We start from the raw sequence: 15,615 nt of genomic DNA, 5'->3' as shown, positions 1-15,615 counted from the left end.
ATTATCGCACCATAATATAGGTGGCTTGTCAGTGAAAATATGAAGGTCTTTAAGAAGCTGACGAATCCAAGAAAGCTCAATTGCTGTGGAGGCAAGAGCTCGTTACTCAGCATCCGTGGAACTGAGAGAAACAGTTGTTTGTTTCTTAGCCCCCCAAAAAATAGGATTAGGACCTAAGGACACAACAAAACCCAAAGTAGAACGACAATCTGTGGGATCCCCAACCCAGTCTCAATCAGAATAGGCCTGAAGTCGAAGGGAATCAGAGCAACCTCTGCGAAATAATAAACCACAATTAAGCATCCCTACAAGATACCGAAGCACCCTCTTGGATGCAGTCAAATGAGAGTCAGAGGGATGGTGCATAAATTGAGATAACTTGCTGACTGTAAATGAGATATTAGGTCTACTAAACGTGAGGTAATGAAGAGCCCCAATGAGAGCTCTATAATTTTTAACATCATCAACAGAGCTAGATGGGCCAGTATTGGCAGCAGCAACCAAGGCAAGATGGGTAATACAAGATTTAGCACCAAGCATGCCAAACCGTTGGAGAACATCTCTAATGTATTTGGTTTGATGAACAAGAATTTCCTACGAAGAACAAGATATCTCAAAACCCAAAAAATATTTCAAAGCTCCCAGGTCAATCATTTCAAAACGAAGCTGCAGCTGAGAGATAAGTGTCGTCACAATGATATCATCGATGTATAAAAGAAGATAAGTAATAGAGTAACCAATATGCCGCATAGAAAGGAATCAGAAACTGAAGCTTCAAAACTGAGTAAAAGCAAGTGAGATGTAAAACAATCAAACCAGGCCCGAGGTACCTGTTTAAGACCATAGAGAGATTTGACAAGCTTACAAACATAGTGTTGATGAAGAGGATCAACAAATCCTTGAGGTTGATGCATATAAACCTCCTCTTGAATTAACATCCAACTGACAGAGCTGCCAACCATATTGTGTAGCCAAAGAAAGAATTAAACGAACCGTTGCCTTCTTTACAACTGGGTGAAAGTCTCATCATAATCAATACCCTCATCTTGATGATAGCCCTTAGCAACAAGGTGTGCCTTATAACGAACGACACTCCCATCAGGATGACGTTTAATTCAATACACCCACTTGCATCCAATAACATGTTTGTAAGGAACAACCTTTTCTTAGAAATCCCAAACTTACTCCTATTCAACATCCTTGATAACACCTCCATGACCATAACAAAAAGATACAAGGACAAAGCATCCCCTTGACACAACCCACGACGCCCAGGAAAGTACCCCTCAAGCGCACCATTCAAAGAGACCGAGAGCATGGAGGGAAGCAAGAGGCGAAGGGAAGCAACAACTTGAAATTTCTTCTCCATATTGAGGTGGTTGACTTTCTAGGGTGTGTTCTGTAATGCAAAGTTATTGTGGAAGAAATAATGGACAGCAGTACAAAATCATTAAGCTCGAACTTTTCGAGATTATTGGAAAGATTGTTGAAGTATTTATTGTTCGCTAAAACTATAATTTAAAAACACAACTATTTAAATGACTATGATTTCATATTTTAATTTGGAGAATAAAATGAATTAGTCATGAGATATCATTTGCGTGTACTTTAAAGCGGCTTAGGTTATGATATATCAATCCATATTTAAAAATTTTCCACTAGTTGTTGCTTTGAATTATTTTATTACATTATTTGATAGTATATCATGCATGTTATATATGTGTTTCATTAACAATCACTCACATGCCCAGTTTCGAACTCCAGTCAATAAGGGTAGTGAAAAATCCACAAAATTGGAGAGGACTCCGTCAAACCTTATTTCGTGGTTTACATGCGAGAAGACGAAATTTCTTGGTAATAACAAAAGAGAGCTCTAATGTTTTCCATAGTCGTTCTCGTCCATTCAGTAGCTCCAACTCTCTATTTATGACAACAAAAGAGAGCTCTAATGTTTTTCATAGTTGTTCTCGTCCCATTCAGTAGTTCCAACTCTCCATTTATGATTTGCACGACTTTGAGACTATCTGACTCAAAATAAATTCGTTGGATGCCCAAACAACTCTGCTAATTGGAGTCTCTCCTTTATTGCGAGGCATTTAGTAATTAGCAGGTGATGAAGAAGAACTGAGTAGCCATGATCATTCCAACTTTTAAATCGCCATGTTCATTTCTTAGAATCACAACCATTCCAATTCGTTTACTTCGTTTCCTACGCGCATGCAGCATCAATATTCATCTTCACTCCCAAGCCGCCAAAGGGGAACCTATTTATCCTCTAGGGTTGCCATTAAATCCTACCCAACCAACCCTCTCTCAAGGAATTGAAAAAAAAATTATTAAAAAGAAGTATTATTCTACTCTCTATAAATCTCTCTCGAATATCAATTTGAATATAATTTAACTGGTTAAGATATAAAGTAACTTGATCCGAGGGGTCAGAGAAGTTCCAATCTCCACCCTGAAAAAAATTTCCTGCCCTTACAATTTTATGTTTATTGCTTATCCATGAAGAGTTTTCAATTCAATTGTTGAATTAATTGTCGTTATTAAAAAAATAATAAAAAAAAACTGAAACTATTTTGAAAAAGAATACAAAAAAAAAAAAGAGAAAAAGAACACGCGTAAACCAAATTTACTTTAACAATTAATATTTAAAAGACAAAGAATAGAAGTCGAAAAAACGGAGCAGAAATGAAAATAACAAAAAAAAAGCAGCGTGATTCCCTTCCCGTGATTCTAATTCTTTTTTAATTCTAAATTTCTAATATTAATAATAATATTATTCATTTATTTCAATTTTCACTATTAACTTATTTTTATTCAAATTGAATTTCTTTTTTGAAATTTTCTTTTCAAATTTAATTACAGAATTTTCAAACTTATAATCCCATTTCTAATAATTCAATTTAATCATTATAGGTACATGTGTGTATATATATCAATATTTCATATCTTGTTTGTGTAATTAAATACTAGATTTGGTTATAAATTATTAATTATCAATAAAACACAATTAAGCAACATTGAACTTCAATTTACTAATTCAAATTATTTTCATCAATCTTCATTATCTTATTCCGATATTTCTATCGACATCAACATTTTCATAAGTAAGTTACTCATATTTTTACATATGATGGTTAGAAGTGATCAATTATAACTTAATTAAGCTACAATTAAAGTTTTATTTACTAATTAAAATAATTTTCATTATTTTTCACAATTTTTGTTATTTTTTCCCAAATATCCGTCGACATCGACATGTCCGTAAAATCGGGACCTCGGGACCTCGACATTTTCATCGACAATCGACATTTTGAACTTTGGTTGTAACAGTTTCTGTTTGTTTTATTGTAGTTTCTTAAAGATAAACTTATTTGTTAACAATTATTTACTATTGATTTTTTTTAGAAAGATAATTTGTTTTAACTTTTTTTACAACTGAATTAATTTTAAAGTCTTTTTAAATTAGTTTTTCTTTATTTTTTTTTCCCGAAACTTATTTTGAATAGGAAATTTGGCTAGATGATATTGTTTAATATTTGGATTGGTTTTTAGACTATTATATTGAATTTTAGAATTGATTGTGATTATTTGTTACTTTTAGATATCTAGTAAATTGGCATTTATTGATGCATGTGTTATTGCTGGCGTTATAAGTAACTGTATTTATAACGTCGGATCCCTAAAGAAAATATTATATTACTTAAAATTAAAATATTATATTATTAATAGTTTAATATCTTACTAGTTACGATAGCATAATAGTAAAATATACAATAAACTTTAATTTGAACCATTCATAATCAAACACATTTAAAAACTTAATTAAAACTATAGAATTAAAAACTAGGGGCCCTAAGCGCCCGACAGTCATCTTCCCAGACGAGAACAAGAGGGGAGGGACATTCCTCCAACCATACTCCAGAAACCTCATCATCCATAGCCATTCTTGCTAATGCATGAACAACTCTGTTGCAAGATCGAGGGCAATAAGAAAAGTTTGTGAATTTTAGGAACCGCCTCTTTCACCAACCAACCGAGCTCCGAATTGTGTCAGGCTGAGGGTTCTTAATCTTCATGATCACCTGAAGAGAATCCGACTCCACCTCCAAATTAAAGAAGCCAAGCTCAATCGCTTCTGTCAATCCATCCCTAATCGCCGACGCCTCTTCTATTGCTGGATCGCATACACACCCAACTTCTTTCGCAGGAGTAAGCATAATTTCTCCCTTAGAATTACGGATCATAGCACCAAAACCCATACGATTTTCATCGAGTCTGATTGCAACGTCAGTATTAATTTTCAGATTGTCATCAACTGGGGGAGACTAATGCTTTCGAGAATTCGGTCTCGCACCAGGTACTCTCGGCATCTCCACCTCTCCTATGATTTTATTTGCTGCTTAGAATTGAGTAATATAGGAGATAGACCAATCCCAAAGATCGTCCTGCATCCCAACACAACCGTTAGGATCAACAAAAATTTATTTATTTTGCCACGACCAAACTGCCCAACACATAACCAGAAACTTTTCAAACAGATCATTAGGAATATTCTCCCAAAACCACCATAGTAAGTCAGCCACCGACCTCATAGAATGAGGCCAATTTATGGAGAGATGGAGAGGAAAGGCGAGGCCTCCCAGAACTTCCTATCCTTTTTACCAAACCATATAGCATGTATCGGGCTTTCATCAAACAGATTACACCTGATACAACGAGGATCCACCTCCATCCCCTTCTTAACAAGAGTAGACCCCGAAGGGAGAAACTCCTTAAAAGCTTTCCAACCAAAAATTTTAATTTTATTGGGCACATTTGCATTCCACAAGACTTTCCACCACTTAGACAACTCCTGCACATTCGAATTACTATCCCGGTGAAGAAGATCACTTGCCAGCCCGTAACCACTTCGCACTGTGTAAAAATCATCTTTGCTGTCGTGCCAAATAAGCTTATCCTCAACATTCTTCATAGAAAGAGGACTATTAAGAATAGATTGCACATCTTCAACATGAAAGCAGTTTGAAACCGCATTCCTGTCCCAATCACCATTCGAGAGAATAAGGGATGCGACCTTTTGATTGGCCACCATCCCCTTTGTAGGGAAAATTGAGGTGTAGGATGATGGGGTAGGAATCCATTTGTCAGCCTTGATGTCATTACTCTGGCCATTTCCCACTCTCCATCTAAGGCCTTTATTCAATAACTCTTTTCCCCACATAATACTCTTCCAGATGAAATAGTCTTGGATACGAGCTTTAGCCTCCAAGAAAGGACAGTCAACAAAATACTTTTCTTTTAAAGTTATAGCCAAGAGAGACAAAGTATTAGACAGAATTCGCCACCCTTCCCCACATAATACTCTTCCAGATGAAAGAGTCTTGGGTACGAGCTTTAACCTCCAAGAAAGGACAGTCAACAAAATACTTTTCTTTTAAAGTTATAGCCAAGAGAGACAAAGTATTAGACAGAATTCGCCACCCTTCCCCACATAATACTCTTCCAGATGAAAGAGTCTTGGGTACGAGCTTTAACCTCCAAGAAAGGACAGTCAACAAAATACTTTTCTTTTAAAGTCCTAGCCAAGAGAGATAAATGATTAGACAGAATTCGCCACCCTTGCTTAGTAAGTAAGGACTCATTAAACAACTCAAGATCTTGGAACCCAAGCCCACCTTGCAACTTGGGAACACACCTATCTTTTTTTTAGTTTCTTTCATGTTTTGTTGCTCGACAAAAAAAATTAAAATTATAGAATTTGAAATCATTACTCAACCAAGAACTAATTGTCTCTTAAAAATACGGTAAAATAGGGAGTAGAAGACCGTTAAAAACAAATCCCAAGATTGTTGGGAAAATGGACAAAATAAACATTCTATAAGGTCCTTTTAAGTTTTTTAATCATCCTTTTCAAAACACAAGTTTTAGGCATCTGCTGACATCACCTTCACACCAAACGACCCTCACTACCCCTCCACTAATATTTTAGACTTCCTTCTGATTTCCTCTCTCTACCTCCATCTCCCTCTTTTTCCAGATTTTTTTTTCTTATCGTTTTCTTCAGCAAAAATTTTTTTTTTCATTGTGTCTAAAATTTTCTTGGAATTTCTCTTTTCCTTCTTCCATCTTTCTGTATTTTTTCTAATTACTATTATTCCTTTTCTTCTCTGACCACAAAAAGCAATTTACTTTTAAAAAAACCCCTAAATCTCTCAATTTTTTTTAAACCAGCAGCCTCCTCCATGGTTCTCGTGACTTCGCTGACGACGGCTGCATCAAAGCCGACGAAGGAGGTCATTCGTCGAAGAAAGAAACTCAGTGGAAGAGGAATGAGAGAGGAGATAGAGAGAGAGAGCGAGGGTGAGCGAGAGAGAGATCGAGGGTGAGGGTGAGCGAGAGAGAATTGAGGGAATCTAAAACTAATATTTTTAATGAGACTGTTTTTTTATAGTATCTAAAAATTAATTTTGAATTAATGTTTATCATGAGAAAAACGGAATCTCAATATTAATTTAAATTGTTTTCCGAAATCTCTGATCAATCTCCTTAAATCTCCTTAAATCTCCCAATGTAGTTTTAATTATAATTGAATTTCAAATCCCCCAATTTTGCTTTCCCATCTTCCATTCCTAATTTAAATTTTAATCAAATGTATCAATTTAAAATCTAATTAAAAAGAGATTTTGGGAAACAAATTTGAATTAAATTTCAAATTCGAATACTTTCTTTTTGTAATTAGATTTTAAATTGATATTTTCATTTGATTAAATTTTAAATTAGGAATGAAAGAGATGAAAGCAAAATGAGGGGTTTTTAATTCAATCCTAATTAAAACTGCGGTGAGAGATTTAATGAGATTGAGAATAGATTTCGGGAAACAAATTTGAATTAATATTGAGATAGTATTTTTAGATTCCCTTAATTCTCGTTCACCCTCACTCAACCTCGCTCCCTCTCGCTCCCTCCCGCTCACCCTCGCTCACCCTCGCTCTCTCTGTCTTTATCTCCTCCCCCATTCCTCTTCAACTGATCTTCTCTCTTCGGCGAACGACCTCCTTCGTCGGCTTTGATGCATCCATCGTCAGCGATGGTTAAAAGTCACGGGAATCATGGAGGAAAAAAAATTGCTTTTTGTGGTGAGTAAAGAAGAAAGAGAATAATAGTAATAGAAAAAATAGAGAAAGAGGGAAGATGGAAAAAAGAAACTCAAAGAAAATAGAGAATAATGAAAACCGATAAGAAAACAAGGAGGAGGAAAAAAAATCTGGAAAAAGAGGATAGAGGTAGAGAGAGGAAATAAGGAGGCAAGTCTAAAATATTAGTAGAGAGAGAGAGAGAGAAGAGAGATGAAGTCTGGAAGAGAAAAATAAGTAAGAAAAAAGGCATGAGAGGTTATTTGACAAAATTGGTGATGTCAACGGTCACTAGAAAATTTGTATTTTTAAAAAACTTAAGAGACCTCTGGGCTCATTTTGTCCATTTTCCCAAGATTGTTGCGTCGAAACAGAATATAGAAAAAGAAAAGAAAAACCCTATCCCCTCAGTAGACCCCCTTCTCGGCGGCGACCATCCGCGGCGGCGCAGCTCAGAACGGCGACCGACGGACCCCCGACGACTCAAAAACCCGTACGGCGGCGCAACGACCCTTCGCGAACGGCAAGGATCTGCAGCGGTGAGGATACGAACGGCGGCAATCCACGCACAACTACCCGGCGGCCAGCGACGATCGGCTAACACTACGACGCCTAGATCCGAGCGCGAACGGCAAGCTCATCCTCTGGGGCGGCGCAACTTCCCGTGCTGACTCACACTCGATCCAACCCAGATTCGTGATACCCACCCTCTATCAGCGTCAGTTTTGCAAACTCGAACCTCGACCTCAGATCTGCAGTGTGCATTGTTCCAGCCATAACCCAAGCGGTTTGAGTGAAGGTCAGTAGGTAAGGAAACCTTTTAATACTCTTTCACATTCAATCTAAGTTGTTCGGATTGATTGCCTAGGAAGCGAACTAATTCAAGAGCTAGGAGTGTTAGGCGTGTTGTAAGTAGTTCTGCTTGGTTGTCCCTGTATGTGATATTAATTGTTTGATTTTGAATACATATTGAAACTTATGTTTAAGTGGTTGGTTGCCGATATGGTTCTGTATTTTTGTTGGACTACATAGGTTTGGTCCGTAAAATTTTTGAGTGTGTTATTGAATTGCGAAGCATTAGTAGAGCTTGTTGAGTATGTTGAATGGGTGATGTTGTGATACTTTGAGTGAAAGCATGGTTCTTTTTTGGAATTATGGAAACATGATGGAGTAATTGTGAAAAGTATGTTATGTTTTGGTTGGCTGTAATTGTGGAAGCATGCTGAATTTATGTCGGACATATTATTTGGTTGCATTTCTTTTCGTAAGTATGTTTGATTTGTGGTTATGGAAGCATGAGATTTGAATCTTGCATCGAATCTTGGTGTATAAAACATGTTATATGGCTTTTGTGTGAGAGCTGGACATGAGTGAATGGGTGAGTACCAGAGCATGGCACTACATCAAGAATAAGTAGTTATAGTATCTAATTATAGCATATAAATTAAAAAAGCATCTCCCTCTTCTTTCCCAGTTTCTCAGCCCTTCCACCTCCCTCTTGTGTACTGATTTCCCTCGTGATTCTCCAAGCCACTTTCCTCAATCTCTCTTGCATTGAAACGTCAATTTCTCCAAGCCACTTTCGACCATTTCTGGAAGTGGAAGAAGAAGTGGGTGTTAGCTTCTTCATCTTCCTCCGGCGTCATTTACCAACCTTCCTCTAAGTCTCTAGGGCCAGAAGCTTCTTCTCTATCGCTGGACACCGACTCCTTGGGCTACTTCGATGAAAGACCGATGGAGCCACTGGGTTGCCTGACGTGCTGCTGTGATTGAAATTATGTACACTTTTTTAAGTTTAAAATGGTATCCAAATCCATTTGTATGTCCAACTGATGCTCTCTGTGTGGTGAGGGAGCAATTGCAATTGTTGCATGTGATTTGATTTTGAACTGGGGAGTGTTACAATACGGACTTTAGAGTTAAGTGAGGAGTTTTTGAACTTCTTTGTCAATCTCCTCCATCGTTTATTGTTTAGAAACTAGCATGGTTCTTGGTAGTGGTTATACACCAGCGATTTTGATTTCTAGTTACTGATTTGGCATGCACTGTCTTTTGGGAACAATTTGATTTATCTTCTGAAATAATTATGTCTATAGGTCATATCCTATTCTGTTCTTGTTGCATGTTCCTCTACATTAGGATTCAACTGCAGGCAAAAAATTTAGTTGTTTCGGTTGTGTTGTGCAGATTGATGTGTTGGAATGACAAAAATGATGCTGAATTGAGAAGTGAAGGTGAAGTAAGAATGAAAAAAGATGAGGTGAACCCTTTTTTTCTCCTTGAAAATATGAAGTGAACTTTCACATGAAGGCATATGAACCCAAGTTTAGTTCTTGCGAGAATAGTTGGCCAAGATTGAAACCTACAACAAATAGAATTGGGCCAACGGAGGAATCCAATGAGTGGTATCCCAATTTCCATCCACGTCTATTAGAATTGGGCGTTTTTCTCCGTTGCTAATTCTGAAACTGCTACCATGGCATCTGTTCCTTCAAAGCTCTATGCAGGTTCTCCTCCAATCCCTCTCTTCTTCTATAAGGGTGCCAGGTACAAGTTTTTGAGTTGCAGTGACTTATTCTTCTCTAAGGTCTTTTGATTGTGTTGTTGCAGATGATGTAAGCCTTTTGATGGTTTTATTGGATACGAATCCATTTTTTTGGAGCACATCTTCTCTTCCATTCTCCAAGTTTCTCTCTCATGTAATTGATAACTTCTCTCTCTTTCTCTATGTGCGAACCTAACTTCCAAGTGAATTTTAGAATAATAGAAATGAATGTTGGTATTTTCTTTTTGGGTGTATAGGTACTTGCTTTCCTGAACTCCATTTTAGATCTGAATCAACTTAATGAGGTTGTGGTAATTGGTACTGGTTATGCTTCATGCAAGTATCTATACAACTCGTCTTCACATTCAAATCGTGGTCTTGAAGATGGTAGAATGCCTGCACTTTGCACTCGTTTATTGAAGAATTTGGAGGAATTCGTGATTGCGGATGAGCAGTCTGTCAAGGAAGACCCCAGAGGAGGGACCATGTCTTCACTTCTTTCTGGATCACTCTCCATGGCTTTGTGCTGTATCCTTGTTGATTATTTTTGGTGCGGATAGTTTATTTTCGTTTCTGCTAAAGTAAAACTCCATTATGTTCTACACAAAATTAGAATGTTTCAACAGACCATCGTGACTGAGTAGCATTGTGTAGAAGTTAGCCTTAAACAATATATATGGAGATGAAAGTTGCATTTGGAAATTTATTGTTCATTTGATCGTTTTTTGCGGTAACGAGTAGTAGCAGAAAAATACTATGATATAGTTATGGTTGCCACAGTGGGATTTGCACATTGCTGTATACTTTCTAAATCCAATTTAAGCAATCTAATACTCATCAACATATTATTTTGCTCTAAATGCTTAACCATGTGAATAGATATACAGAAAGTTTTCCGTTCTGGATCTCTCCATCCCCATCCTCGAGTAAGCACTTATTTCTGTTTTGGATCTCTCTTTCCCCAATTTTCAAATTCTGTTTGTGCTTTGTACTCTTCCTTTCTTTTGTCTATTGCTTACTAGTACTATTTATTACACAGTAATTGCCAATTGATTTTTTTTTGGAACTTGGAAGAAAATGTGACTGATTTATGTAATGTATGTACTTCGAGTGTAGATCCTTTGCTTGCAGGGATCCCCAGATGGGCCTGAACAGTAAGATTCTCATGCTAATTTCAATTAAATTTAGTGTATTTAATGTATTTTCTATTAAAAAAGGGATACAAATGGTTAAGTATTTCTCTATTAATTATTTTTTTCTTTCAGATATGTTGCAATCATGAATGCCATCTTTTCTGCTCAGCGTTCAATGGTTGGTATTTCTTGTTGTCCCTTTTGTGTGTCCATATATGGCTTCATTAACTTCTATCGATCACTAACTCTCTTTCTTCGAGTCGGTTAATTGTTGGTAAGTAGTAACAAATTTAGTCTCCAAATATTTGATGGAAATGCTTGACATAAGTTTCCTCTCTATTAAACTTGTTCTTTGTCCGGTTTGGATACTAGGAAGTGGTGCTGGTCTGAATTTTTCTGTAGGTTTCTTCCCTTATAATTTTGGAAGAAATTGCAAGCATCCCATTAGTGAATTTGAATTTGAACGCTCCTATGATAAGTTTGATAAACCTACTTGTAGTTTACAACTAAATATTTGGTCTATACAGTCAGAATTGAAGTCCAATATCCAGAAACTACCTTTATACTATGTTCTTGTCTAGTGGATGGAGATTTGACGAATATCTTGCAGATTTTCTATTATTGTTCTTGTCAAAGGTGAAAAGAAGAAAATGAAAGACATATAAATGTATGCATGTATATGTATGTAAAATAAGAAACGAGAACTTCATTAAAGAGCTAAGATTATAAAGAAAGGACAGGAGAGATAAGGAGTTTTCCTGAAGGGACAGATGAGAAATTACAAATTCCTTGTCTAAGGTACTCCACATTAAGACTGTAACTGTAAAGCTCCAAAAGTCATGAAAAAAGTCCTGCAAGAATCATTTAAGAAACACATCTTGAAATTGAAAAAAAAAAAAAAATAGAGATGCACTATCAAATCACTCTCCAACATCTATTAAGCTCAAAGATGAAGAATAAGAATGTTTGAGATTTCTCGATTGTTTGGTTTCTCTTCGTTTAGTACAGCTTGACATTACAATATGGCCCAAAGATCTTTCATTTTGCTTCATGAAAACCCTGCTTCTCATTTAGAAAAAAAAAAACCAATATGACGATAAGAATGATTGAAATAATTTCATTTGCAATGTTTGTGATAACAGTGACCATCTGGTCATTTGTAAAAAATTCATAGATCATAGTCAATGAGAATTGGAAAGAAAGGCGAATCTCCATCCTTGTTTGCATTTATGGGTTTGATTTAAACTTTCATGTGTGCTAGTCATGCCTTTGAAGTCCGAGGTAGATCTCTATTTGCAGCTCCAAGTTGCATGTAAACAACATTCAACATTCAATATTGTGTTTCCATGTGTATTAGTTTCTTGTTGTGTATGATTCATTATTCTGCTTCAGGTTCCCATAGATTCGTGTTACATAGGTTCACACAATTCTGCATTTCTTCAGCAGGTATCTATCTGTACATTGTTCTGTTAATGGCTGTTTATTTTGTTCCCCCAGAATCTTACCATGTTAGGTACCCTGGATTAATTTGCTGTTGGTGATTTCTGATTCTGTATAGGCTTCTTACATCACGGGTGGAGTTTATCTGAAGCCTCAGCAAATGGATGGACTGTTTCAATATCTCTCTGTAGGTTATATTCGTCAGAGTGGCTTTTTGTTCCCCTCTCCAAGTTCAAAGTCTCTGTTTAGTCTTCTAAGGATTTGGGTTACAGATTAGTCAAATCAACAAACTTTTATTGAGAACACTGATGATTGTGGTCTTCGAGCTGTTTCCTATATTCATTTTGATCTCTTGCTTGTCCTAACGTGATGTATTGTTCTTTTTGTACAGACTGTTTTTGCTACTGATTTGCATTCTCGGGCCTTCTTACAACTTCCAAAGTCCGTTGGTGTGGATTTTCGTGCATCGTAAGTTTGGAGTCTTGTGATTAGACAAATTCTCTATGGTTTGTGCTTAATATTTTGCCTCTTGTTAGATCGGCTTCCTTTTTTTGGGCAGTTTGTATTTTCTTTATGTCTGTATCCAGTCTTTTTTTTTTCATTTTTTTTCCCTTTCATTTTTATCAATGAAAAGTTCGGTTTCTTGTTTGAAAAATTTGCCACTTGGCGCTTACTCTGGTGTTTACCATTTTATACCTCTTGTTATAATTCTTTTTTTAACTTTGTATCCAACATAGAAGGAAACTACTAATACCTAATAAACTGGGAATTTTCAGGTGTTTTTGCCACAAAAAAACAATTGACATGGGCTATGTCTGTTCGGTTTGCTTATCTATATTCTGCAAGCATCACAAGAAATGTTCTACTTGTGGGTAAGTGAAAACCAGAATCATTACTTATGTTTTTCCATTTTATACGAGGTGTCATAAAAATTTTATTAAAGCTGATGGGATATAAGTAGAAACAGGAAAGGATGAGGAAGCTGATTTTTGAGATCTCATAATGGATGGATTTTTTTCCTTAGCCAATTAATATTTCCTGCACTTGGTAAATTTAGGAAGAATTATGAGGGAGCTTTGAAGCTTAGTATATGTTATCTTACTTGTTGATAATGGTAACCTAGATAGTGGATACAATGCTAAAAGATTATGCTGTGTCATTAGTTTCTTTATTGGTTTCATTTGCTATCTTGTGGTCATATGGTTTAACTCCTGTATCTGAATTTGAGGTAGTGAAGAGTGCGTGTATAGTATCTTTTTGTCCTTCAAACAGGCATTTGTATGCATTATTGGCGAGTTTTGGCTTCGTTCAGGTCAGTATTTGGTGAGACCCCAGTAGATGTGGATTCAGTGTCCAAACAGAAGAGAAAAACTCCAGAAACATGACTTCACTTGCTGTAAATTGTGGAACTTTAGAGTTTGTTTTAGTGTCGACTTTGAACTGGTTGGTTAGTTTTTCCCTCACTTGTATGGCTATAGAAGTATTCCATTCTTCTTTCCTTTTTTGTGCTCTTGGGAACTGCTAATGCTTTTTGCTGAATACTGTATTGGTCAAAATCATGGAATTTGGTTCATATTGCTCGAGCAGGAGACGGTGTTTGCCTCGCCATTGTATGATGCAGATCATGAGTTTGAATGTTTTGAGCTAGCATGTCTGACAAATTCTAGTTATAGTACTGTTGAGGATTTAGTTAACATTAGGAATTTGCATCTAATGACATTTTTTAGTTAGGGATAGGGATAGTAATAGCAGCAGTTATTCTATATATTTGGATATTGCAAAATTAAATTTTTGAAATTGACAATGATCCTTCTTTTTTAAGTGAACTAGAAAGTTCTTCTTCATAGTTTTCATAACTCTTATAATGTATCCGAGAGTGATGATTCTCACTGGAATTGTTAATGTATATGTACTAAATATGGTTAGAATAATCACTTTAATAGTCGTATCGACAGTAATCGTTGAGTTCAAATATGTATTGACAGTTGCAATTACATCGACAGTTACATTTATAGTTATATTTGTGGTGAGGGTGCAAATAACAGCGAAAGTGAAAGTTTAGTTGGGAGGGGATCGGGTAAAATATGGAATGATGGCAAGCAACGCCATCACGCCATGCACCCTTATTCATCTTTATGGTCGCTCTTGAATTTGGAAACAAGATTTTTGTAAATATATTTTTGCTTAGGGCTGACAACATTTCAAAGTTTAATGAGGGTATTCACATTGCTGATTTTTAGATTTTGGAATTATTTAGATCCATCGTGTTATTATTGTTATTGTTTTTAATTGTCTTTAAGAAAACTTTGTAATATACCAAGTTAGAAATGTTTTGGGAATGTTGAATTAACTATAAAGGTGATTATATCAAGCTATCGATAAGCATAGCTTAAGATGTTATTACTTTTTTTTTCCCGAAGGCTCAATCTCCGACTTTTTTTAACTAAAAAAACATAATGCAGTAGTATACATTTCAAAATCTTTTGAGTTTGAAACTAAAATCTAACGAGTCCCTTGAGACGGTGCAGTGGTAAAGAATTCGGGCTGTCTTGTGTTCGAGTCTTGTATCGCTTATAGTGTTGCTCAATCTAAGTAATGAGTCCCGATTATAAGGATCCACTCGATCTAAGTCTACATAAATTTCCTAATTTAAATTTCGAAGTATTTGGAACTTGGTAGAACTTTTCACAACATAACGAGCACAAGGCCAAACAATGAACTTTAAACTTTTCACAACATAACGAGCACAAGGCCAAACAATGAACTTTAACTGGGAATGAAGCCATAATGTTTCCCCTGCACCTTCCAAAATTAATGTTTGTTACACCACTTTTAGTCCTAGGTATTCATATTTATTTCTAAGTTAAAATATACATCTGGTCTCTGAACTCTCATTAAAGTAACAATTTAATCTTTGAACTTTTAAAAGTAACGATTTAGTCTCTGTACTTTAAAATTGGTCACAATTTAGTCCCTACCGTTAAAAATTACGTTAGACTTAACGTAAGTGTGACGTGGTCGATCCATGTGTACAAATAAAATGGCCATCTGTACAAATCGGGTCAATCTCGAGTTGGTTCAAACTTGAACCGATTTAGGTATATTATTATAAAGAAAATACCTCCCCACCCCAACTCTCTCAAACTCAAAGCCTTCCATCACCGACGTTGTTGCCCGGTCATCCACACACCGACGTTATTTTCTGACCAAATGTGTATTTTGACCTTATTTCTATCTGATTCCCATTCTCACAACCCAATGAATAGAAGGAACAATAAATTCAACTGGTCATCTAAAACCACACAGAAAATGACTTTCAAATAAGCACTTACCAAAACATATTTCCACTATTTTTTTT

The 15,615-nt window shown here is 36.0% G+C and overlaps 1 protein-coding gene across 5 annotated transcripts; it reads left to right on the top strand.

Moving 5' to 3' along the window:
• The first annotated feature begins 7,420 nt into the window (after positions 1-7,420).
• On the top strand, positions 7,421-13,830 carry LOC148207258 (general transcription and DNA repair factor IIH subunit TFB4-like). Of its 5 annotated transcripts, none has more exons than XM_088118464.1 (13): positions 7,431-7,938; positions 9,327-9,399; positions 9,485-9,646; positions 9,750-9,838; positions 9,942-10,212; positions 10,564-10,610; positions 10,801-10,838; positions 10,950-10,995; positions 12,210-12,263; positions 12,376-12,444; positions 12,649-12,725; positions 13,034-13,129; positions 13,570-13,830. In XM_088118464.1, exons 3-13 carry the CDS (start codon positions 9,616-9,618, stop codon positions 13,640-13,642), a joined length of 891 nt encoding a protein of 296 aa, XP_087974590.1. In that variant the 5' UTR covers positions 7,431-7,938; positions 9,327-9,399; positions 9,485-9,615; the 3' UTR covers positions 13,643-13,830. The 5 variants fall into 5 exon arrangements, with proteins under 5 accessions (XP_087974591.1, XP_087974590.1, XP_087974589.1 ...); XM_088118463.1 differs by having other exon boundaries at positions 7,431-7,946; XM_088118465.1 differs by having other exon boundaries at positions 7,421-7,946; positions 9,327-9,646; positions 13,530-13,830.
• The last annotated feature ends 1,785 nt before the right edge of the window (positions 13,831-15,615 follow it).

Source organism: Momordica charantia, unplaced genomic scaffold, assembly GCF_013281855.1.
Source record: "Momordica charantia cultivar OHB3-1 unplaced genomic scaffold, Mcharantia_2.0 BLBB01000162.1, whole genome shotgun sequence".
NCBI lineage: Eukaryota > Viridiplantae > Streptophyta > Magnoliopsida > Cucurbitales > Cucurbitaceae > Momordica > Momordica charantia.
The sequence above is the reverse complement of the archived record's forward strand: the minus strand, read 5'-3'. Positions and strand labels throughout refer to the sequence as shown.

What these genes read in the sequence shown, in the direction of transcription:
- LOC148207258 (XM_088118464.1), top strand. Translation starts at nt 9,616, where the DNA reads ATGGCATCTGTTCCTTCAAAGCTCTATGCAG. An exon ending in TCCCCAGATGGGCCTGAACA is followed by an intron (nt 10,839 to 10,949) that starts GTAAGATTCTCA and finishes TTTTTCTTTCAG; the next exon opens with ATATGTTGCAATCATGAATG. An exon ending in AAGAAATGTTCTACTTGTGG is followed by an intron (nt 13,130 to 13,569) that starts GTAAGTGAAAAC and finishes GGCTTCGTTCAG; the next exon opens with GTCAGTATTTGGTGAGACCC.